The sequence below is a fragment of the Nerophis ophidion genome, linkage group LG21 (assembly GCF_033978795.1).
Source record: "Nerophis ophidion isolate RoL-2023_Sa linkage group LG21, RoL_Noph_v1.0, whole genome shotgun sequence".
NCBI lineage: Eukaryota > Metazoa > Chordata > Actinopteri > Syngnathiformes > Syngnathidae > Nerophis > Nerophis ophidion.
In genome coordinates this window covers 31,930,833-31,957,232 of record NC_084631.1, presented here as the reverse complement: position 1 = coordinate 31,957,232, position 26,400 = coordinate 31,930,833, and the positions used below count along the sequence as shown (strand labels likewise).

At 41.3% G+C, this 26,400-nt stretch overlaps 1 protein-coding gene across 18 annotated transcripts in view; it reads right to left on the bottom strand.

The window, feature by feature from the left end:
* The window catches only part of adgrb2 (adhesion G protein-coupled receptor B2), a 1,085,043-nt gene that overhangs the window by 91,914 nt on the left and 966,729 nt on the right, over positions 1-26,400 (bottom strand). For 15 of the 18 annotated variants that reach the window (XM_061882474.1, XM_061882487.1, XM_061882489.1 and 12 more), the window contains 4 exons: positions 25,648-25,746; positions 13,486-13,585; positions 9,423-9,494; positions 2,854-2,946 (listed from right to left, as the gene is read on the bottom strand). In XM_061882474.1, the coding sequence (XP_061738458.1) occupies positions 2,854-2,946; positions 9,423-9,494; positions 13,486-13,585; positions 25,648-25,746 (364 nt within the window). The remainder of the gene's footprint in view (positions 1-2,853; positions 2,947-9,422; positions 9,495-13,485; positions 13,586-25,647; positions 25,747-26,400) is intronic. The other 3 variants (XM_061882484.1, XM_061882486.1, XM_061882479.1) reach the window with 2 other exon arrangements.

Here is a 26,400-nt window from a genome sequence, read left to right as displayed (position 1 = left end):
TTCATCTTTTCTGCAGTCGTTCGTTGATTTCATAAACGTAACCTATCATAGTTTGTTTATACATAGCACAAAGCAAAAAGAAAACTTTATATGCAGTGTTATTTCTTTTTTTTATTTTTATTGTATTTTATTTTATTTTTTAATTGTTTTGTCCTGTCCAGCTTCCCAGGCAAATCATATAGTTGATGTAGATGCCCATATCGGCTGTTCACATTTACTTTACAGAAGAGAATTGTAGGATACTTCTCTTGTTGCCTTATTTAAATTTGACTTTATTAAATTTATTTATATTATCATTTTGTGCAGCCGGGCTGGAGCAGCAAGGGATAGAAAGAGAAAAAAAGGGAGACAAAGGGGGAAATTGTGGGGATCAGAGGGGGATTAGACAGTATTATTTTATTTTAAATTTCAAAAGTTTTGTGGCCCCCATTGTTGTCTTTAATTTGTGAAACGGGTCAAAATGGCTCTTTGAGTGGTAAAGGTTGCCGACCCCTGATAGATATATATATACATATATATATACATATATATACATATATATATTATTAGTTATAACATTTCAGCTTTTTGTCTTTACATACCGATTTCTTTGCTTTCTTCTTACATTTTGACTATTGTTTTTATCCATGTAGGATAAGAATAAGAACACAAAAAAAACAACAATAATAAGACTGTTGAACTGCATAAAAAAGTGTGTCAACAAATCTCCAGTACAAAAATATTAATGTTCATTAATACATTTAAAAGTGTTTGTTGTGGTTGTTAAAATATTTCTAATTAATTCAATAGTATTATTTTTATTTATTTATTAACTAACTAAACTTTGTGTATATTTTAAGTAGAGCTAATACTTAAGATCAGAAGTGTCTAAACTTTTTCCAACATACTAAAAAGCCGAGAGGGGGGACCATTCTGATTGGATTTTTTTTTTTTTCTAAAAACAGATATATATATAGTATTAAGTAATTTGTTATTATTAGTTTAGAAAATAAATTTTTTCACATTACATTCCAATCTTTTTGTCTTTTTTCTTACATTTTAACATTTTTTTTTTTTTTTACAAATATATTATTATTTAAATATGTTATTATTACACAACCTTTAGAAATTTTAGCTGACATGTCAGGCATATTAGCCGATCGCTAATACCAGCGTTAATTTACTTGGTATCAGATTGGAAATAACACGAATATCTGTTGACGTAACTTGGGCAAAATACGACGCTCAAGCCTCAAATTCTAAACGACTTGTTTGGAGAAAATTTGGAATGTTTGTTGTGTGAAAATATTTCCGCCACCTATCAATGGTTTAAGTTAGAATTTTCCGGTACCAACAGATAAGAAAGGTTGCATAGAACACAGCCATTTGTGCGTAACTGTGCCAAATTGTGCCACGTACATTCCAAACATGCTACATATAGACACAAAACAGCGGCCGCAGAACAGTTCCTGTCTTGATAAATGACATTGCCACTGGCAAATGATTACTTTGGCGTCTGCTCCTTCAAATAATCAGCATATAGTCTGCACTTACACAGAAAAACAGACACGCTGAATGAATTGCGCTCTCTAGTTACAGCTTTGCGTGTGCTAACAAGTTTGCACATGTTTTAATAGATGCAAACGTTTACTGAATCAGTCTGTGAATGCTCCTCAAGGTGACCGAGGGGAACGTTGAAAAGGATTCATCTCGATAACCCGTGATGGCGTTCAGCAACTTCTAATCGTCACTGCAAACGGATTTGAGGATGAAATTAAGTCTCCTGAAATTGGCCAAGCAGTATAAATGATGTATCACACAGAAAGCAATAATAAAAAATGCTGATTTGTCTTTTCATTTGAGTTTTGCAGGTATCCACGCAGTTTTATCTGACAACTTGTCAATGCCATTGTGGAACATGTCCAACAATTGTATTGTGCACACTTCACCCGCTGGCAACTTTTTATGCAAAGCGATGCGACACTTTGGAAAGTCATTGTCATGCACTGAACTGTGGCGGTCCAGTGACATTTAAATGGGACGTCAAAGCACGCATTTCTCTAATAATTGACTTCAAATGGATAATGCATAATTAACGATGAGTTCCTGCTATTGAATGACAAACCGGGAAAAAGAGGCATTGATCTAATTTGGCGGCCAGTTTTCACCAGAACATACATATATAAACATATATACATATAAATATAAACATATATATATATATATATATATATATATATATATATATATATATATATATATATATATATATATTTTATTTTTTTTTTTAATTTTTTTTAAATATGTCCTGTTCAGCCACTCAGTCAAATCATATTGTTGATGTAGATGATCTACATCTGCTGTACAGATTGTCTTTATTTGTATTTGACTTTATTAAATGTTTGGGTAGAATTTCATCAAACAAAACCAGTTTTCTTTTAAGTAATATGGACATTTTTCAGAGCTGTTTTATGGGGGGATTTAGTTAATCATAAAACTGGCATCCAATAATTTTTTTAAATAATCTAGAATCGTTTTGAATCGAAAATAGATTCTGAATTGAATTGTTACCCCAAGGAATCGAATTGAATCGTGTGGTGCCCAAGGACTCAGAGCCTTACTAAATGATAGCTAATTCATAACACCACAAGTCGAAAAAAACCCTACTAAAAATACACACAAAAAGCGCCCGCAAATTCAGGCTTTTTAGACCGGGAAAATCACATCAAAAGCCTGCGAGGACTGAAATAGATGGTCCTGTTGCAGGAAGATAAACCAGCAGCCGTTTCATGCAATTTCCTCCAAAATTCTCGTGAAAACAAACAAGCTTTCTCCAGGCCAACAGCAGGTGGGATGAAATGAAATGCTATTCACCATGATCTGCACCTGTCCGTTCTTGCAGGAGTCCGGGGAGTTTTCGCTGTCGTCTTTGCACCCGCCCATCCGACAGCGCATGGCATCCTGCACCTGTAGAGCAAGCAGGGGGGCGGGGTTTGGTGTGGACGAGACAGGGAAGACAGGTAAGAAAAGTGAAGCTGTCGGCTCGCAGAGAGGTTCACACGCACACACCACGGCACAGCGTCATATTTGGTTTCCCACATGCCTCCATGCTTCTTATAACATCCCAGATAACAGAACAATTGGGTCTTGCAGGGTTCTTCCCCGTCCATTCGCATCTGCCTTTTCATTTCGCACTGTCGTCATATCTTGCGAGAGCGTCAAACAAGAGCACTCGTGTAGCAAGCTGTGTAAGAGCGAATAAGAGCGTTCTCTCTGCGGGTGGTCTTATCTGACGCCGCAAATGAATGGGACTGGAGCAGCATCCATGTCTGATTAATACTGCATGGGCAAGCTTCTAGCCTCCATTGTTTCCTCCCATCCGTCTCCTTCCTTTCGGTCTGCACTCCTCCGCGGACGCTATTGTTCTGCATGCGCGTGTGCATCACGTTCCCCCTCCAAAAAAAACACACACCGTTCCCTCGTTCCTATCAGCCCTGTTCTCAATCGTGTCCCTCACGATGGAACCCTCCCCTCGCCATCCTGTCATGACTGATCTCAGCAGGGCGCCGGTGTCGCCGTGGTCCTTCCATTCACTCCCGTGGGCCTGCGACTCGGCAGGGGAGGATTTTCATACGTTCACAAAGACTAATGCCTGGACTTCCTGTGCCTGGATCCTCGCCGCTGTTGTGGTACTGTTTTAACGCGGCGAAGCAATTTGATATTCACTTCAGGCATGTGAGCTCCTTTGGAGAAAAAAAAAAGACAAAAACTGACAATTTATATCAGCACACAATGCTGCAGCGCAAGCCCCGAAAAGACCATTTGGAAAATCAAAACTACATTTCCTGCATTTGGGTGCAATTCTACACTATATTTTACTTTTACATGTATTCTCATCTACCAGCCTCAAACAAAAATTGAGCTGTTTGGCCACAATACGCAGCAATATGTTTGGCGGAGAACTCCCGCTCAAAGGCAAAACCCAGTAACTCAATTTTGGTCAAAACTGAGCTGATAATAATTTTGGAGTTACTAGGCGATATGATTCACATTAGTGTATGCGATATTGTAATTTGTTCCGTAAGTAAGCAGCTTACTTATTAAGTTACTGGGTTTTGCCTTTGGACGGGAGAGAAGAGGTGAGGCCTTTAATCCCAGGAACACCATGCATGCCGTCATGCATGGTGGCGATAGTATTATGCTTTGGGCCTGTTTTAAACAGGCACTGTGTGAAAACAATGTGTCTGTCATGTCCTCATGTGTCATGTCTTCTTATTTTTTTCAGACTATAATGTGCAATAATGTTATGTGTGTATATGTATATTTATGCATATGTATGGATATGTGCATGTGTGTGGATATATACAAATATATAGATACAAATCTTTTTTTTACTATTTATATTATCAAATTATTGTGTATGCACCTTAGGGGATCTGCTCCAATTTCCTTGTTCTTTGAACCTGTTCACTGTAATAATGACAATAAAACTCTATTCTATTCAATTATGTTTTGCTGCCAATGGAACTGGTGCTTTACAGAGAGTAAATGGGACAATGAAAAAGGAGGATTACCTCCAAATTATTCAGGACAACCAAAAATCATCAGCCCGGAGGTTGGGTCTTTGGCGTGGTTGGGTGTTCCAACAGGACAATGACCCCAAACTAGAGATGTCCGATAATGGCTTGTTTGCCGATATCCGATATTGCGATATTGTCCTACTCTTAAGGACCGATTCCAATATCAACCGATACCGATATATACAGTCGTGGAATCAACACATTAGCAGGGTGTTTATATTGTAGCGTCCCGGAAGAGTTAGTGCTACAAGGGGTTTTGGGTGTTTGTTCTGTTGTGTTTAAGTTGTGTTACGGTGCGGATGTTCTCCCGAAATGTGTTTGTCATTCTTGTTTGGTGTGGGTTCACAGTGTGGCGCATATTTGTAACAGTGTTAAAGTTGTTTATACGGCCACCATCAGTGTGACCTGTATGGCTGTTGACCAAATATGGGTTGCATTCACTTGTGTGTGTGAAAAGCCGTAGATATTATGAGACTGGGGCGGCACGCAAAGGAAATGCCCTTAAGATTTATTAGTGCTCTGTAACTTTCCCTACGTCCGTGTACACAGCGGCGTTTTAAAAAGTCATTCATTTTACTTTTTGAAACAGATACTGATCATTTTAAAACCGATACCGATATTTTCCGATATTCCATTTTAAAACATTTATCAGCCAGTAATATCAGCAGTCCGATATTATCGGACATCCCTACCTCAAACACATGTCAAAAGTGGTAAAGGAATGGCTAAATCAGGCTAGAATAAAGGTTTCTAGAATGGCCTTCCAAAGTCCTGACCACATTGTCGTGGGGACAATGCTGAAGAAACAAGTCCATGTCAGAAAACCAACACATATAGCTGAACTGCACTGCAAAAACTGATATATAAGTAAGATGAAATATTTCAAATAAGGGTGATATTTGCTTATTTTCTGTCTGATAAGATAATTCTTCTCACTAAGCGGATCTTATGTTCGAGTGTTTTACTTGTTTTAAGGGTTTTGGTCCTAAATGATCTCAGTAAGATATTACAACTTGTAACTGAGATTTTATGACCCATATTGAGTAAAACATGCTTGAAACTAGAATATCAACTGATGCAACGCTGTGTCATTAACACTCACAAGTATAATACTACTTTTTTAAAGTAATAAATTCTTACTTCAAGCATGAAAAAAAAAATCAAGATGCGGAGCGCGTATCATTATGTCAAGATAATGGCACTGGCATTTACTTCATTTAAGAATATTTTTCTTCAACATATTGAGCAAAAATTTCTCATTTTTTTCTACCAAAAAAAGTGCACTTGTTATTAGTGAGAATATACTTTTTTTAATGTATTTTGGGGTTCTATTGGCAGATCATTTTGCTTAGTTCAAATAAAATACCCCTAATTTTTGTATTGTTTATGAACACTGACTTTTTGCAGTGCATTATCATTATGTCATTGAGGTTAGCTAATTTTACTTGTTTTGGAAAGTCTTGACAAGCCAAATTTTATTGTTCTATTGGCAGACAATTTTGCTTAGTTCAAGTAAAATACCACAAATTTTTCTTTTTTTTTTTTTTCTTGTTTTTGAAGACTGACTTTTTGCAGTGTGCACCAATTTTGTGAAGAGGAGTGGTCAAAAATTCAAGCAGACGCTACCAAAAGTGCCTTATTGCAGTGAAACTTGCCAAAGGACATGTAAGCAAATATTAACATTGCTGTATGTATACTTTTGACCCAGCAGATTTGCTCAAATGTTCAGTAGACCCAAAATAAATTCATGAAAGAAGCAGTCTAACGATACTTCATTATAAATACGCGGAATTGATATTTTGACACGGAATGTTTAAACACGGGGCTTTCTGCTTTCATTCCTCCCTGTCAGGGCACCCCAGTGTGCCTGCAACTCGGCAGCATTCGTACTTGCTCTCCTGCTTGGGAGGATTTCCATACATTCACAAAGACTAATGCCTGGACTTACTGTGCACGGATCCTCGCCGCTGTTGCGATATTGATTTAACGCAGCTAGGCATTTTAATATTCACTTACATGAAGACATTATTGTTCAGTGCCCGGTGGCTTTGTGTAAGGCCTACAAAACATGCATGTGCGTAATAAGTTTAAAACGCAGTAACCCCAGGGGGGGGGCACAGCAAAGCCTGTGGCAAATATACACTTGGGGCATTAGTGAGGGACTTATCGTCTTATTCCACACAAAATCTTACTAAGCTCCTTAAAACGGCCTTGGCTCCGATGGACAATACTGCACTGTGATACAGCATTATGAAGACGACACACAACAGTATTGGACCTTATGGTGTGATCTATTTGTACTGGGAAGTCGGAAATCCGGTATTACTAGTCAGGATTTAAACTGGATCGCCCCTTGTTGTCGGATTACTGACTCGGGAAGTCGGAGCATCCTCACCACCCCCGAGTTGGTTTCAAAGATGGCTGTTACGGATGTAAACAATGATATCCACTTTCATAATATCCATTATTAGCACTTCTGCTTAGTTTTTTTCGCAGTAAATCAGCCCAAAATAATGTATTGTTTCACATTCATATATGGTAACGTCACTGGAGTGTAAACTACATTTATTAGATGCACAAGAAAACGTTGATACAATGTTGATTATACACACAAGTCCTTTAAAACTGACTTCAAAAAATGTTACAAAATAGTTGTAAATTGAGACAACGTTGGTGTCTAACGTTGGATCAACATTTTTGGTCGGGAAATTACCAAATTTCAATGGTCAAAACAACGTCAGAACCGGAAATTGAATAAATGTCTTCAAAAGTAATTTCTGTTATAACGTTGTATTTGTGTTGTAGTATATTGGTTGGGATGTGACCAAATTTCAAAGGCCAAATCAACGTCAGAATCTGACATTGATGAAACATTGTCAAAATGCATGTTGTTTCAACGTTGTATTTGTGTGGTAGAATATTGGTTGGAAAATGACCAAAATTCAATGGTCTAGTTCAGTGGTTCTCAAAGGGGGGTACGTGTACCCCTGGGGGTACTTGAAGGTATGCCAAGGGGTACGTGAGATTTTTTTTTAATATTCTAAAAATAGCAAAAATTCAAAAAAACCTTATAAATATATTTATTGAATAATACTTCAACAAAATATGAATGTAAGTTCATAATGTGTGAAAAGAAATGCAACAATGCAATATTCAGTGTTGACAGCTAGATTTTTTTGTGGACATGTTCTATAAATATTGATGTTAAAGATTTATTTTCTTGTGAAGAAATGTTTAGAAGTAAGTTGATGAATCCAGATGGATCTCTATTACAATCCCCAAAGAGGGCACTTTAAGTTGATGATTACTTCTATGTGTAGAAATCTTTATTTACAATTGAATCACTTGTTTATTTTTCAACAAGTTTTTATTTATTTTGATATCTTTTTTTCCAAGTAGTTCAAGAAAGACCACTACAAATGAGCAATATTTTGCACAGTTATACAATTTAATAAATCAGAAACTGATGACATAGTGCTGTATTTTGCTTCTTTATCTATTTTTTTTCAACCATAAATGCTTTGCTCTGATTAGGGGCTACTTGAATTAAAAAAAAATGTTCACAGGGGGTACATCACTGAAAAAAGGTTGAGAACCACTGATCTAGTAACGTCAAAATCTGACATTGATTGAACATTGTCAAAAAGCATGTTGTTTCACTGTTGTATTTGTGTTGTAGAATATTGGTTGGGAAAATGACCAAAATTCAATGGTCAAATCAATGTCACAACCTGACATTGAGTAAATGTCGTCAAAAAGCATGTTGTTACAATGTTGTATTTTTGTTGTACAATATTGGTTGGGAACATGACAAAAACTCAATGGTTAAAACAACATCAGAACCTAACATTGATTAAACATCGTCAAAATGCATGTTGTTTCAACGTTGTATTTGTGTGCTAAAATGTTGGTTGGGAAAATCACCAAAATTCAATGGTCAGATCAACGTCAGAACCCAACATTGATTAAACGTTGTCAAAATGCATGTTGTTCGGATGTTGTATTTTTGTTGTCGAATATTGGTTGGGAACATGACCAAAATTCAATGGTTAAATCAGCGTTAGAACCCAACATTGATTAAACTTTGTCAAAAAGCATGTTGTTTCAACGTCGTGTTTTTGTTGTAGAATATTGGTTAGGAACATGACCTAAATTCAATGGTCAAATCAACGTCACAACCTGACATTTATTAAACATTGTCAAAGAGCATGTTGTTCCAACATTAAGTTTGAGTTGCTAAATGTCAGGACCTAATTCAACAACTTCTCAACATTGTTTCAATGTCTGTACTGTACTGTGCAATCTACTAATAAAAGTTTCAATCAATCGGGTATGTGCCTGCTGGGATATACGCTGTACATGGCGAGCAATAGTGTGTGTTTCCGTTTCATCCATCGTGTTTGAAGGTCGCAGAAAGAGTGCGTATTTTCCCCAGAAGTTGTTTATATTCAGACAAGGCAAGCGCGAAAATGGCTGTCGTGGATGTGGCCATCTTGACTTCCATCATCGTAACTGGAACGCTCACAACTCGGCTGTGACATCACTCCCAGCTTCGACTTCCGAGGTAACTGGAACGCAGCATAAGCAGCGAGCTAATCCCCCCGCCCGCCAGCCCCTTCCCTCCCTACCGTGGAGTCTGATCCGCTCGCGTTCTGACGTGACCTCACAGCGACCCGGAACGTAACATGAGATTTGCAAACAGGGATCCCACCTGTCGAAGGCGAGCGAGCGCAGCTGAGGTCGCGGCGTGTGTGGCACGGATTTACAGATGACCCGCGTGAACTTGCAGATGTCCGGGATCCATGAGCTTCCATGCGGAGGGGGGAGAAAGGAGGGAAATAAAGGAGAGGAAAGAGGACTCACCTCTCGCCGCATGGCGCAGTGCACGGTGATGATGACAAAACCTTGGACCGAGTCAAAAACGGCAAAGAGGACCTGGAGGAGACATCAGATAAGATCATAAGGGAATATAACGAGTGTAACGGCAATATAAAATAGCAAGGTATTAAAATCATGACAATAACATGGTGACGTGTAGGGTTGTTGACGATAAACGATGCTGTCAGGACTTGTTGGGCCTGACTTTATTTCCTACTTTTTATTATTTCTGCTCTTTAATTTCCAGTTTACTTCCTGTTTGCCTTCACCCGTCTTCTGGCTTGAGCGCTGTCCCCCTCACCTGATCCTGATTGGCAATCTGGACTATTGTTTGTAAACATGCTTGGCTTGACCATTGACTATTGTTCCTTGTTATTGCATGCTTCCTGTGCACTTCCAAGCTGCACTTTGTTTTTGACCTTAAAGTCACTTGTACCTGCGCATCTTGGGGTTCAAGACCGGCAGAACATAACAAATGCAACCGGATATCCATCCATTTTCTACCGCTTGTCCCTTTTGGGGTAGTGGGGGGTGCTGGAGCCCATCTCAACTGCATTCGGGCGGAAAGCGGGGTACACCCTGGACAAGTCACCACCTCATCGCAGGGCCAACACAGATAGACAGACAACATTCACACACTAGGGCCAATTTAATGTTGCCAATCAACCTTTCCCAGGTGAAGTAAAGTGAATTATATTTACATAGCGCTTTTTCTCTAGTGACTCAAAGCGCTTTACATAGTGAAACCCAATATCTAAGTTACATTTAAAACAGTGTGGGTGGCACTGGGAGCAGGTGGGTAAAGTGTCTTGCCCAAGGGCAACAATGGCAGTGACTAGGATGGCGGAAGCGGGGATCTAACATGCAACCCTCAAGTTGCGGGCACGGCCACTCTACCAACCTAACTATACTGTCCCAGTATGCCCAGGTACATGTTTAGCGGTGGAAGGAAGTCGGAGTACCCGGAGGGAACCCACGCAGTCACAGGGAGAACATGGAAACTCCACACGGAAAGATCCTGAGGGATTGAACTCAGGACTACTCAGGACCTTCGCACTGTGAGGCACATGCACTAGTTAGTTAGTTAGTTAGTTAGCTAACCCCTGTTCCACCGTGCTGCCGGCGACCGGAGATCTGGTTCTAAAAGTTGCTGGTTCCAGGCCCCTCAATCGATCAGCTGTGAATCATTAGCTTAATCGAGTTCAGAAAAAAACTTGAAATCAGTAGATTTTTGTCTTTAAACGGAGCCAGGGTTGTCCGTCAAAAGAGTAACATGCTGGTTACGTTGTTTATGTCAGTGTTTTTCAACCACTGTGCAGTGAGATACAGTCTGTTGTGCCTTGGGAGATTATGTAATTTCACTTATATGGCTTATAAATATTTTTGCAAACCAGTAACTAAAGTCTGCAAATGATGTGTTGTTGAGTGTCAGTGCTGTCGAGAGCTCGGCAGAGTAACTGTGTAATACTCTTCCATATCAGTAGGGGGCAGACGGCAGCTAATTGCTTTGTACATGCCGGAAACAGCGGGAGGCAGCGTTAAGTTAAGTTAAAGTTAAAGTACCAATGATTGTCACAGACTCACTGGGTGTGTTGAAATGTGTCCTCTACATTTGACCCATCCCTTTGTTCACCCCCTGGGAGTTGAGGGGAGCAGTTGTGCAGGTAAAAAGGTGTCTAATGCTTAAACCAAAAATAAACAAAAGGTGACTTCCCCCAAGAAAAGGCATTGAAGCTTAGGGAAGGTTATGCAGAACAAAACTAAAACCTAACTGGCTACAAAGTAAACAAAAACAGAATGCTGGACGACAGCAAAGACTTACTGTGGAGCAAAGACGGCGTCCACAAGGTACATCCGAACATGACATGACGATCAACAATGTCCCCTCACAGAAGGATAGCAACAACTTAAATAGTCTTGATTGCTAAAACAAAGTAGATGCGGGAAATATCGCTCAAAGGAAGACATGAAACTGCTACAGGAAAATGCCAAAAAAAGAGAATAAGCCACCAAAATAAGAGCGCAAGACAAGAACTAAATCACTACACACAGGAAAACAGCAAAAAACTCAAAAAAAGTCACGGCGCGATGTGACAGGTCGCGACAGCACACCTACTTTGAGACAACAACTATATTGGTTATGGTTATGCTTTAAAGTCATATCCAACAATTGCAACAACAACTTTTTACAGTCAACTGAGTTTTGTTTTTTACTGATTTCTGCTGGCGGTGTGCCTCTGGATTTTTTCAATGCAAACAATGTGCCTTGGCTCAAAAAAGGTTGAAAAACACTGGGATATGTAACCAGAGACGAGAATTGCTTGTACTCCGTGACGTGACTTCTTACTCTGAAGTGAAAAGCAGTGGTGGTCAACCAAGCCAAGATGGCTTTTGTACAGCAAGCATCACGCTAACTGAGAATGCAAAGGGCACGGACTTTCCTGCAAAAAGCAGATACCAGCAACACATCTAACTATGCAATGGAATAGATCAGGGGTCGGCAAGAGCCATATTGGACCAAAAATACAAAAACACATCCTACTGGAGCCGCAAAAAATTAAAAGCCATATTACATACAGATAGTGGGCCATGAGATATAAATTTAATTATGAGGACTTCCAGGAAACTAAATGAGCTCAAATATAGCTACAAATGAGGGGTAATGATGCAATATGTACATACAGCTAGCCTAAATAACATGTTAGCATCGATTAGCTTGCAGTGACCAAATAGGTCTGATAAGCACTCCACACAAGTCAATAACATCACCAAAACTCACCTTTGTGCATTCATGCACAACGTTAAAAGTTTGGTGGACAAAATGAGACATAAAAAGAAGTGGCATAAAACACGTGCTAGAAAGTCGGAGAAAGTTATACACATAAACAAACTACGGTGAGTTCAAGGACCAACAACATTAGTAGGACAAAACGGCGCTCACCAAATACTCGAAACTGTGAAGCATGTTTAATATAAACAGTGTGCTTTATAACAATTTGGGAGGTTTGTGTCATGTTTGTCCTCCTACAAAAACCATATTAAAACAAAAAATATGTTTTGTTTCCCTCTCATCTTTTTCCATTTTTCATATATTTTTGAAAAAGCTCCGGAGAGCCACTAGAGCGGCGCTAAAGAGCCGCATGCAGGGCTGCATGCAGAGCCGCATGCAGAACCGCGGGTTGCCGACCCCCGGAATAGATCCATATACTTTATCAAAAAAAAACATTTGTCGCGTTATCCCAAGGATTATTTGTCAGTCGCAAAAGCATGGAGGTATATAACCTCTTTGTGTGTGGCCGGGTCAAAAAATTGGTATCAAGACTTTTCCGGATAAATATGCACAGTTCTTACGCGGGTAAGGTTGTATTTCATGATTTAACTTTGCTTCTCCAGCCATATTTGTTGTTGCTGTTGCACGCGCCGTTTACCGGTAGTGTGTTTTTCCCATCTTCATCAAAACATAACAAAAAAGCCTGGAAAATCGTGGAGGGACCTTTCATTTCTTTATTTTTTAACCTTTATTTAATCATAAAATCATGTTCAGATTAAAAAACTATTTTCAAAGGAAGCAAAGGGGCAGCAAAGTTCCACACAAAGTAACAACAAACACAACAATTAGATGAAGAATAAGAAATTAGATAAAACTAGCGCATCTTTCAAGTACAGCTCATATGACTAATTCATTCCATGTTTACTTTTGACTTAAATGGCACCAATTATCTTGCTTTTGTACTATTACTTTTCCAACTCTACTCACAAATGAACATAATATGAGGTATTCCAGTCAAAAATGAATAAAACATGTGGATAATTGTGGCAATTTGTAATGAAATATAATTAAATTGCATTCTAATTATGGTAATTCTAAGAAGTTACGTAAAAGCACTATTTGCATTTTAATTTCCAAGTATTCCAATCCGCAATTGGGTATTTTTCATTGAGTTAGTGGGCCATTAGATGCTGAAAAGTAAACATTTTAATCCAAACAAATATAGTTTACTGTGTATGTTATGAAATTGCCCGAACATATCACAAGTGCAGACGTTACCTGGAAAAGTGTGGAGCGGCGGTCCGTTATGGCCAACACTGCTGACATCCAGGTGAGGGCAAGCAGGGGAAGAACCACACAGGAGCTCCACAGAGAGGCCCTGTGAGAGAGCATGGGGAAGGGGGCAGGGGGAGGAAAAGCAACAAGGGGCTCAATCTCAAAGCAGTCCATGGCCGCCCGGCGAGGTCACATTATTCCATCTCTCCGTCTCATGCATGCACACGTCCATCAATCAGTGGTGGGTCATTACAGACTGACTGGTGCACGGAGGTCTGCGTCAGGCTGAGATGATGATGTGCAATCAAGTGTATTGTTATCCGACTGACAACTGCACACAATTACCTGGCCGACGCGCACTAAGCATCTCGTGGACGGACGTGTGCGTGTTTTAAACGACGCGAGCCTCGTGAGCACTCGCACGGTTCCATAACTGTCGACGCGGCCAAAAGACAGCTCTGTTAAGCGGCACTTAGACATAATAACAACCATCAGAAAGAGCACCAAACAAAGCTATGCTTATCCTCTCTTCTCCATCTTGTCTCAGATGCTTTCAAACACGCTTACTGTTTGACTTGTACTCCCTAAAACTTAATATACTACATTGCATATATCCATCCATCCATCAATCCGTTTTTTTGCGCTTATCCAAAGTAGGGTCGCGGGGGCAGCAGCCGAAGTAGAGAAGCCCAGACATTCCTCTACGTATCGCACAAAAAGAACCCGCCAGCTATTTAGACAATGATGTTTGTACGCTGTTTTTTCGAGTATAAAGTGAATCTACACAGCTATACACAATGCACACTGACTCTACCTGGGCCGATAATAAATTATTGCAGATATAAGGTATTATTGTAAGCAGGATTTTGACACCAAATAATGTAATCATGATCCTTTAAAAAGCAATAAACATATTTCTCAATAGTAGCTTTTATAATTGTATTCGGAAGGTCAAAGATGTTTACTTATCTTAAATGCAAATTGGATGAAATAAATTAGACTATGGAGGTAAAATTTTTGATGACAAAATCTTTTATTTGACACTGAATTTATGTAATTGAATTTTGTACGTTTGAATTTTGAGAACTGATTTTTTTTTTAAACCAAATTATGCTGACAATTTAATTTTAAAAAATCGTCATAATTATACACTCCTCTCTGAGCTGCCACCTTAACGTGGTAGAGGAGTTTGCATGTCCCAATGATCCTAGGGGCTATGTTGTCCGGGGGCTTCTATGCCCCCTGGTAGGGTCTCCCAAGGCAAACTGGTCCTAGGTGAGGGATCAGACAACGAGCAGCTCGAAGACTGCTACGGAAATACAAGAACCAAGACTCCGATTTCCCTTGCCTGGCCGCGGGTTACCGGGACTCCCCTTTGGAGCCAGGCCCGGAGGTGGGGCACGATGGCGAGCACCTGGTGGCCGGGCCTGTTCCCATGGGGCCCGGCCGGGCACAGCCCAAAGAGGCAATGTGGGTCACCCCTCCAATGGGCTCACCACCCATAGCAGGGGCCGTAGAGGTCGGGTGCGATGTGAGCTGGGCGGCAGCCGAAGGCAGGGCACTTGGCGGTCCGATCCTCAGCTACAGAAGCTAGCTCTTGTGACGTAGAACGTCACCTCACTGGGGGGGAAGGAGCCTGAGCTAGTGCGCGAAGTGGAGAAGTTCCATCTGGATATAGTCTGACTCACTTCGACGCACAGCAAGGGCTCTGGAACCAGTTCCCTTCCACTCTGACGTTGCTGGCAGTGAGAGGCAAACGGGTTGGGGTGGCAATTTTTGTTTCCCCCCCAGCTCAAAGCCTGCACGTTGGAGTTCAACCCAGCGGACGAGAGGGTAGAATCCCTCCGCCTTCGGGTGGGGGGAAGGTTCCGGACTGTGGTTTGCGCTTACATGCCAAACAGCAGCTCAGAGTACCCACCCTTTTTGGATTCACTTGGGGGAGTACTCGAGAGTGCTCCCCCGGATGATTCCCTCGTTCTACTGGGGGACTTCAACGCTCATGATGGCAACGACAGTGAAACCTGGAGAGGCGTGATTGGGAAGAATGGCCGCCCGGATCTGAACCCGAGTGGTGTTTTGTTATTGGACTTTTGTGCTCGTCACAGTTTGTCCATAACAAACACCATGTTCAAACATAAGGGTGTCAATATGTGCACTTGGCACCAGGACACCCTAGGTCGCAGTTCCATAATTGACTTTGTAGTTGTGTCATCGGATTTGCGACCTCATGTTTTGGACACTCTGGTGAAGCGAGGGGTGGAGCTTTCTACCGATCACCACCTGGTGGAGAGTTGGCTGCGTTGGTGGGGAAGGATGCCGGACAAACCTGGCAGGCCCAAACGCATTGTGAGGGTCTGCTGGGAACGTCTGGCAGAGTCTCCGTCAGAGAGAGTTTCAATTCCCACCTCTGGAATAACTTTGAACATGTCACGAGGGAAGCGCTGGACATTGAGTCTGAGTGGACGATGTTCCGTACCTCTATTGTCGAGGCGGCTGATCGGAGCTGTGGCCGCTAAGTGGTTAGTACCTGTCGTGGCGGTATCCTAGTTGGCGGACACCAGCGGTGAGGGATGCCGTCAAGCTGAAGAAAGAGTCCTATCGGGCTCTTTTGGCTCATAAGACTCCGGAAGCAGCAGACAGGTACCGACAGGCCAAGCGGTGTGCGGCTTCAGCGGTCGCGGAGGCAAAAACTCGGACATGGGAGGAGTTCGGGGAAGCCATGAAAAACAACTTTCGGACAGCTTTGAAGCGATTCTGGACCTACATCCGCCGCCTCAGGAAAGGGAAGCAGTGCAATGTCAACACCGTGTATGGTGGAGATGGTGTTCTGCTGAACTCGACTGCGGATGTTGTGGATCGGTGGAGGGAATACTTCGAAGACCTCCTCAATCCTACCAGCATGTCTTCCTATGAGGAATCAGTGCCTGGGGAATATGTGGTGGGCTCTCCTATTTCTGGAGCTGAGGTTGCTGACGTAGTTAAAAAGCTCCTTGGTGGAGAGGCCCCGGGGGTGGATGAGATTCCCCCGGAGTTCCTTAAGGCTCTGGATGCTGTGGGGCTGTCTTGGTTGACAAGACTCTGCCACATCGCGTGGACATCGGGGGCGGTACCTCTGGATTGGCAGACCGGGGTGGTGGTTCTTCTCTTTAAGAAGGGGAACCAGAGGGTATGTTCCAACTATCGTGGTATCACACTCCTCAGCCTTCCCGGTAAGGTCTATTCAGGTGTACTGGAGAGGAGGCTACGCCGGATAGTCGAACCTCGGATTCAGGAGGAACAGTGTGGTTTTTGTCCAGGTCGTGGGACTGTGGACCAGCTCTATACTCTCGGCAGGGTCTTTGAGGGTGCATGGGAGTTTGCCCAAGCAGTCTACATGTGCTTTGTGGACTTGGAGAAGACATTCCACCGTGTCCCTTGGGAAGTCCTGTGGGGAGTGCTCAGAGAGTATGGGGTGTCGGACCGTCTGATTGTGGCAGTTCGCTCCCTGTATAATCAGTGTCAGAGATTGGTCGGCATTGCCGGCGGTAGCTCGGACCCGTTTCCAGTGAGGGTTGCACTCCGCCAAGGCTGCCCTTTGTCACAGATTCTGTTCATAACTTTTATGGATCTGCGTTCAAAGGACTTCGGCTTATTAGTGATTCCCAGAGCCCCCCAAAAGTCTGCGGGCTATAGAGCGTTTTCCGTTCGGGCTCCAGTACTCTGGAATGCCCTCCCGGTAACAGTTCGAGATACTACCTCAGTAGAAGAATTTAAGTCTCACCTTAAAACTCATTTGTATACTCTAGCCTTTAAATAGACCCCCTTTTTACACCAGTTGATCTGCCATTTATTTTCTTTTTCTCCTCTGTCCCACTCTCACTTGTGGAGGAGGTCCGGCCCAGGGGGTCCGGTCCGGTGGCCCGGTCCTGTGGCCATGGAAGAAGTACTGGCTGTCCTGAGTCGGGACTCAGGATGGACTGCTCGTCTGTGTATCGACTGGGGAGATATCTGCGCTGCTGATTCGCCTCCGCTTGGGATGGTTTGCTGTTGGCTCCACTATGGACGGGACTCTCGCTAATGTGTTGCATCCAATTTGGACTGGACTCTCACGGTTGTGTTGGATCCACTATGGATTGAACGTTCACAGTATCATGTTAGACCCGCTCGACATCCATTGCTTTCGGTCCCCTAAGGCGACATATGCGGTCCGCTCCAAGGTTTCTCATAATCATCATTGTCACTGTCACCAACAACCAACCCACAGGGGTGAGTTTTCCTTGCCCTTATGTGGGCTCTACCGAGGATGTCGTTGTGGTTTGTGCAGCCCTTTGAGACATTAGTGATTTAGGGCTATATAAATAAACATTGATTGATTGATTAATTGACGGAATTTCTAGGCGCAGTCAAGGCGTTGAGGGTATCTGGTTTGGTGGCTGCAGGATTAAGTCCCTGCTATTTGCAGATGATGTGGTCCAGATGGCTTCATCTGGCCAGGATCTTCAGCTCTCAATGGATCGGTTCGCAGCCGAGTGTGAAGCTACTGGGATGAGAATCAGCACCTCCAAGTCCGAGTCCATGGTTCTCGCCCTGAAGAGGGTGGAATGCCATCTCTGGGTTGGGGAGGAGATCTTTCCCCAAGTGGAGGAGTTCAAGTACCTCGGAGTCTTGTTCACGAGTAAGGGAAGAGTGGATCGTGTGTTCGACAGGAGGATTGGTGCGGCGTCTTCAGTAATGCGGACACTGTATTGATCCGTTGTGTGAAGAAGGAGTTGAGCTGGAAGGCAAACCTCTCAATTTACCGGTCGGTCTATCTTCCCATCCTCACCTATGGTCATGAGCTTTGGGTTATGACTGAAAGGACCACTTCACGGGTACAAACAGCCATCCGGGACGAGCTCAAAGTAAAGCCGCTGCTCCTCCACATCGAGAGGAGCCAGATGAGGTGGTTCGGGCATCTGGTCAGGATGCCACCCGAACGCCTCCCTAAGGAGGCCACAGGGAAGACCCAGGACACGCTGGGAAGATTATCTCTCCAGGCTGGCCTGGAAACACCATGGGGATCCCTCGGGAGGAGCTGGACGAAGTGACAGGGAGAGGGAAGTCGCTTCCCTGCTTAGGCTGCTGCCCCCGCGACCCAACTTCGGATAAGCGGAAGAAGATGGATGGCATTATTATACATACATGTATATATATATATATATATATATATTGGGTATTGTGGCCAAACAGCTACATTTCTGGAGGAAAGTTCTGTGGTCAGATAAAACAAAATTTGAGCTGTTTGGTCACAATACCCAGCAAACTGTTTGGAGGAGAAAAGGTGAGGCTTTTAATCCCAGGAAAAACATTTCTACCGTTAAGCATGGTGGTGGTAGTATTATGCTATGGGCCTGTTTTGCTGCCAATGAAACTGGTGCTTTACAGAGATTAAATGGGACAATGAAAAAGGAGGATTAACTCCAAATTCTTCAGGACAACCTAAAATCATCAGCCCGGAGGTTGGGTCTTGGGTGCAGTTGGGTGTTCTAACAGTGGTCAAGGAATGGCTAAATCAGGCTAGAATTAAGGTTTTTGAAAGGCCTTCCCAAAGTTCTGATTTAAACATATGGACAATGCTAAAGAACAAGTCCATGTCAGAAAACCAACACATTTAGCTGAACTGCACCAATTTTGTCAAGAGGAGTGGTCAAAAATTCAAGCAGAAGCTTGTGGATGGCTACCAAAAGCGCCTTATTGCAGTGAAACTTGCCAAGGGACATGTAAGCAAATATTAACATTGCTGTATGTATACTTTTGACCCAGTAGATTTTGCTCACATTTTCAGTAGACCCATCATAAATTCATAAAAGAACCAAACTTCATGAATGTTTTTTGTGACCAACAAGTATGTGCTCCAATCACTCCATCACAAATAAAGATTGGTAGAAAGTATTGGAAACTCAAGACAACTATGACATTATGTTCTTTGCAAGTGTATGTAAACTTTTGATCGCGACTGTATATACATACATACATATATGTGTGTATATATACATACATTCATATGTGTGTGTGTTACTTTACATACAGCCAACGTCTGTTCCCTTACTAAATTTTTTAGCCCAATCTAGCCGCCAAGTCCGAAAGTTAGGACACCCCCGTAATAGCGCTTTATATTGTGTTTGAAGTGTATAAATGTTTACTAAAATATGGATTTTTTCAAAATTAATGTTTACATTGTTTCTTGTGGAAAAAATAGCTTCAATGCACAAACTTTTCTAAGTACGAACCCTGTTCAGGAAGCACCTCAGAACGTGACTGGAACAGTGGTTGCATAAATGCCAGGAACTGAGAACCCTAGCACTGCAGGACTAGTTTTGCAAAATCAAACAAAGGCAGAGTGGCCGGCACTGCTCAAACAGGTCGTCCAAGGACAAGACTGATTAAACGTAGAGGACTGCAGTCCGTTTGATTTAGCGTGATCGGGTTTGAGGCTGCGGGAGCGAGACGACAGTTTACCACATGAGGTATGGCATAACGAGAGCCATAAAGTTTAAACTATGTAATAGGGTGTTTGACAGCAACACAGTTTACACAAACGGGGGAAAAAAAACTGGCTGACATTGCGCTGCCCCCAAGTCTCAGTAATACAGCACATTAAAAGACAAATGATTCACAAATGCAGCTCGACACGGGTCAGTTTTGTTCCGTGTGACCCGAGGACAATCTGGTTTGCTTTGAAACGCAGGCTCATTATTAAATGCTGTTGGCTTGCAGCACTGTTTTTTTTTTTGGGTCCCTTTCATTATTATTATTTTTTTTATGATTTTACAAAACCAGCCATGGTTAAATGTCATCCTGCGTTATTACCGACAGCAAAAGATTACAAAGGATGGCACAGAAAAGAGAGCAAGGATGGAGAAAGTCTGATGGAGACAGATAAACAGAGTGTGTAGTCGCTGCAAAGTGTACACTATTTTATAAGTACTCTTTCTACACGACTCTATATTTTATTGCTGACATTTATTCCTGTGCCACAAAGTAGTTTACTGCATTGATTTTCCCCCAAAATGTTGGAATTTAGTACTTTTTGCACATTTTGTAATATATAGTGAATGTAGCTGTTTTAACATTTAGTAAGCAGTTTCTCTCTGCCTGTATTACTGCTGCATTTCTGCCGCAATAACAATAAAAGGTGATTGATTAGATTATATTAGTGAGGTAGAATGCAGTAGAACTGACAGAAAAAAAACCCTCAAAGACACAGACAGGGTGTTATCCCGATACAATTACTTAGTATTTAAATTCCGTGACGATATTGAAGCCTTGGGTATTGATATATCATACATTATTTAATTCTTATGTAGTGTGGAACATTAGAATAATGATTGGTATGAAAAGCACCAACCTCAACATTATTAATTGGAATGGACTTATGCTATTTTTATTGCAGTGCAATGGTCACAACAATCCATTAAGTTAAGCCCATGATGCAGTTGTAAATTATGATTATTTGAAACTTGCTTATATTGACAAATGTGCAGTTTTATGTAGATTGTGATCCTGTTCAATTAAGGACATCTATTACAGATGGTCAGCTTGTGTGCTATAGTGTGCTTAGCTGTTGTGTAGCTGCTAGCTACTGGTAGCATATAGCAGTGTTTTCTAACCCATTGTTGCGCCGCCAAAACGTGTTTGTCAGCTGTGGTCTGTAAGGGCCTCAACGGTAATACACTTTTCCACCACTTGTGTCAGTAATGAAAAGATTAAACAAACTAAAGGTACAGAGAGGTTTCTTCAGCGCAAAAATGGGGACTAAAATGTAGCGGCTACATTTTCAATTGCACTTTTATTTCCTGCTTTTAATATCAACATTGAATCGGGACACCTCAAAAAGTTGGTATTATATATTTTGTAGTACAACATTTAGCATTTGGTAGGTTCTTGTATTGGCTTTGGGTCACAATCCTTAAAATACTGAAATAGATTGAGGTACAATGTTTAAAATTGAAAAAAATAAATAAATAGACATTTTACTGACTTATATCAGTCCCAAAAACACATACATAAATCACTAATAATTTAAATGATCAATTATTAATCAAAAACTAATACATATATCTGTTAATACATACATGTGTTAAGACAGATACAGTGGGGCAAAAAAGTATTTAGTCAGCCACTGATTGTGCAAGTTCTCCCACTTAAAATGATGACAGAGGTCTGTAATTTTCATCATAGGTACACTTCAACTGTGAGAGACAGAATGTGAAAAAAAAAATCCAGGAATTCACATTCTAGGAATTTTAAAGAATTTATTTGTAAATTATAGAGGAAAATAAGTATTTGGTGAGCCATTCAAAGCTCTCAGTGATGGAAGGAGGTTTTGGTTCAAAATCTTACGATACATGGCCCCATTAATTCTTTCCTTAACACGGATCAGTCGTCCTGTCTCTTTAGCAGAAAAACAGCCCCAAAGCATGATGTTTCCACCCCCATGCTTCACAGTAGGTTTGGTGTTCTTGGAATGCAACTCAGTATTCTTCTTCCTCCAAACACGACGAGTTGGGTTTATACCAAAAATTTCTATTTTGGTTTCATCTGACCACATGACATTATCCCAATCCTCTTCTGTATCATCCATGTATCCATTTTGGTATAAACTCAATTCATCGTGTTTGGAAGAAGAAGAATACTGAGTTGCATCCCAAGAACACCATACCTACTGTGAAGCATGGGGGTGGAAACATCATGCTTCCCCCAAAATGCTCAGTCTTTCACAAGAAAGGATGGGGAAACATCATGCTTTGGGGCTGTTTTTCTGCTAAGGGGACAGGACAATTGATCCGTGTTAAGGAAAGAATGAATGGGGCCATGTATCATGAGATTTGGAGCCAAAACCTCCTTCCATCAGTGAGAGCTTTGAATGGTTGACCAAATACTTATTTTCCACCATATTTTACAAATAAATTCTTTAAAATTCATACAATGTAAATTCCTGGATTTTTTTCACATTCTGTCTCTCACAGTTGAAGTGTACCTGTGATGAAAATTACAGACCTTTGTCATCATTTTAAGTGGGAGAACTTGCACAATCGGTGGCTGACTAAATACTTTTTTGCCCCACTGTACACAGTTGTGGTCAAAAGTGTACATACACTTGTATAGAACGTAATGTCATGGCTGTCTTGAGTTTCCAATAATTTCTACACCTCTTTTTTTTTATGATAGAGTGATTGTAACACATACTTGTTGGTCACAAAAAACATTCATGAAGTTTGCTTACTTTATGAATTTATTATGGGTCTACTGAAACTGTGAGCAAATCTGCTGAGTCAAAAGTATACATACAGCGGTGTTAATATTTGCTTACATGCAGTTTGACTGCATTGAGGAGCTTTTGGTAGCCATCCACAAGCTTCTGCTTGGTTAAATTTTTGACCACTCCGCTTGAAAAAATGGTTGCAGTTCAGCTAAATGTGTTGTTTTTCCTGACATAGACTCGTTTCTTCAGCATTGTCCACATGTTTAAGTCAGGACGTTGGGAAGGCCATTCTAAAATCTTCATTCTAGCTTGATTTAGCCATTCCTTTACCACTTTTGACGTGTGTTTGGGGTCATTGTCCTGTTGGATCACCCAACTGCGCCTAAAACCCAACCTCCGGGCTGATGATTTTAGGTAGTCCTCAATAATTTGGAGTTAATCCTCCTTTTTCATTGTCTCATTTACTCTCTGAAAAGCACCATTTCCACTGGCAGCAAAACATGCCCAGAGTATAACACTACCACCACCATGCTTGACGGTAGGGAGCTTGTTCCTTGGATTAAACGCCTCACCTTTTCTCCTCCAAACATATTGCTCGGTATTGTGGCCAAACAGCTCCATTTTTCTTTCCTCTGACCACAGAACGTTCCTCCAGAAGGTCTTATATTTGTCCATGTGATGTCAGACGAAACAAAAATTGAGCTGTTTGGGACATGTAACCTAACATTAACATTGCTATATGTATACTTTTGACCCAGCAGATTTGCTCACATTTTCAGTAGACCCATAATAAATTCATAAAATAACCAAACCTCATGAAACAAACATGTGCTCCAATCACTCTATCACAAAAAAATAAGAGTTGTAGAAATAATTGGAAACTCAAGACAGCCATGACATTATGTCGTTTACAAGTGTATGTAAACTTTTGACTATGACTGTACATACATATATAAAGAAAAATATACACATGTATATGTAATATTTATATATATATATATATATATATATATATATATATATATATATATATATATATACATATATACACATATATAGGGAAGAGTGGATGGTGAGATCGACAGGCGGATCGGTGCGGCGTCTTCAGTAATGCGGACGTTGTACCGATCCGTTGTGGTGAAGAAGGAGCTGAGCCGGAAGGCAAACCTCTCAATTTACCGGTCGATCTACGTTCCCATCCTCACCTATGGTCATGAGCTTTGGGTCATGACCGAAAGGATAAGATCACGGGAACAAGCGGCCGGAATGAGTTTCCTCCGCCGAGTGGCGGGGCTCTCCCTTAGAGATAGGGTGAGAAGCTCTGCCATCCGGGAGGAACTCAAAGTAAAGCCGCTGCTCCTTCACATTGAGAGGAGCCAGATGAGGTGGTTCGGGCATCTGGTCAGGATGCCACCCGAACGCCTCCCTAGGGAGGTGTTTAGGGCACGTCCAACCGGTAGGAGGCCACGGGGAAGACCCAGGACACGTTGGGAAGACTATGTCTCCCGGCTGGCTTGGGAACGCCTCGGGATCCCCCGGGAAGAGCTAGACGAACTGGCTGGGGAGAGGGAAGTCTGGGTTTCCATGCTTAGGCTGTTGCCCCCGCGTCCCGACCTCGGATAAGCGGAAGATGTATATATATATATATATATATATATATATATATATATATATATATATATATATATATATATATATATATATATATATATATATATATTAGGGGTGTAACGGTACACAAAAAATTCAGTTCGGTACGTACCTGGGTTTAGAGGTCACGGTTCGGTTAATTTTCGGTACAGTAAGAAAACAACAAAATATAAATTTTTGGGTTATTCATTTAACAAATTTGCTAAATCTTCCACCAAAAATATTTTTCTTAGGGGAATATTTGATGTGAAGCAATCGGAAACTTGGACAGGTCAATAATTCATAATGACATTAATTTTGATTCAATATAATGTTTTGAGCAATGACAGTTTGAAAGAAAAAAAACAGCTTTGTTTTATTAGTCAACGTTGCAACTTTTTCTAAATGACAGTTAGCCTTAAAGCTTTTTTATTTATATTTTTTAAATGTTTTTATTTATTTTAATAGAATTTTTAGAATGTGCCGTGGGGCTTTAAAACATTAGCTGTGGGCCGCAAATGGCCTCCGGAGCACACTTTCGACACCCCTGCTATAGATAATAGAAAATAAAATCTGATAAATCTATGGGTTAACAGCAGAGCGTTTATCATATCTCTCTCCCTCTCTCTGTCTCTGCCCCTCCCTCACGACTGTTGCTGCTGTGCACACCATTTTTTGTTTTGTTTTTAACCCCTTCTTGACTCTGAACGTACTTTGAAAATACACGCAGCCCAAACTTAAAATTGTAGGCATTTAAGAATCTCCACCTGGACAGTCCCGCAAAAGAGGACATATCCCGTGAAAAGAGGAGGTGTGGTCAGTCAATCGTAGCCCGGTTGCTGCTAGCATGCCATATGTTTTTTTTTTTTTGATTGACTGAAACTTTTATTAGTAGATTGCACAGTACAGTACATATTCCGTACAATTGAACACTAAATGGTAACACCCGTAAATCAATTAATGGTGCCTCGGTGTGCATTGTTTACACAACGTAAGGTGCACTACTTAATATGTCCGAGACTTCAATACAAATACATGTACCATTACACCCCTAATATATATATATATATATATATATACATATACACTATATCTATACATTTTGTATTTAATGATTATAAAAAAATAGATTTTTTTACAACCAACAATCCACTGTGTGAATTTGTCAATATTTGAGTGTGTCTGGTTGAGTTTGGTGTTGTCGTGTCCTTTGCTGACAGACTGTTGCATCACATGTTGTTGCATCACTTTGCTGTGACTACGGCACGAGATGAAGAGCGACCCGAGAGAGAGAAAGATGAAGATGGACTAACATGGCGCTGCTGGCAGTAGAGCTGGACATAGCGGTGCTCGAGATCACGCCACACTTGGAGCATTTCAGCAGCAGTCGGCTACGCGCCTCCACCGGGACACTTAGGGACACGTTGTGGACACAAATACACACATAGACAGACACATATAAAACATGGGGGGGAGGGGTGTGGAAACATATGTTCCAGTCATGATTAACGTAAATGTGTCACGGATGCAACAACAACAACAACAACAACAACAACAACAAAAAAGTGGACATCACAAAGAGAGCGAAGAACAGAAAGTGGGGAGGGGGGAGAAAAGAAAGAAAGGCAAATTAAAATCAGATATTAAAAAGTGGCATCAGATAAAAAGTCTGTAACAGAGAGAGTAGTCTGGAGTGGACGTGAGAGACAAACATCACCATGTTACAGCGGGGTTATGAGGTTACCACCACACAGACAGCTTCCAGAATGATGGGCTGCACAAAGACGCTTTGTTGTTGCATGGTATGAACAACCTTTTACTTACACAAAACAGTGTGCCAGTAAAAAACAACGGGGCAATGCGGTGGCTATGCTACATTAACATCCCATCACAGCTCATTGCCTTAATCCCCTCCGCTTCGTAAGGAACACCATTATGCTAATAGAGGCTTGTCCTGTTCGCAGCAATTTCTGAGCAAAATCACGCGGGGATTGTCTTTTTTTTCCTCTCTTAGACACACTGTGTCTATGAATTAAACTCATGTTTTAACCAGAATTTGGTAAAAA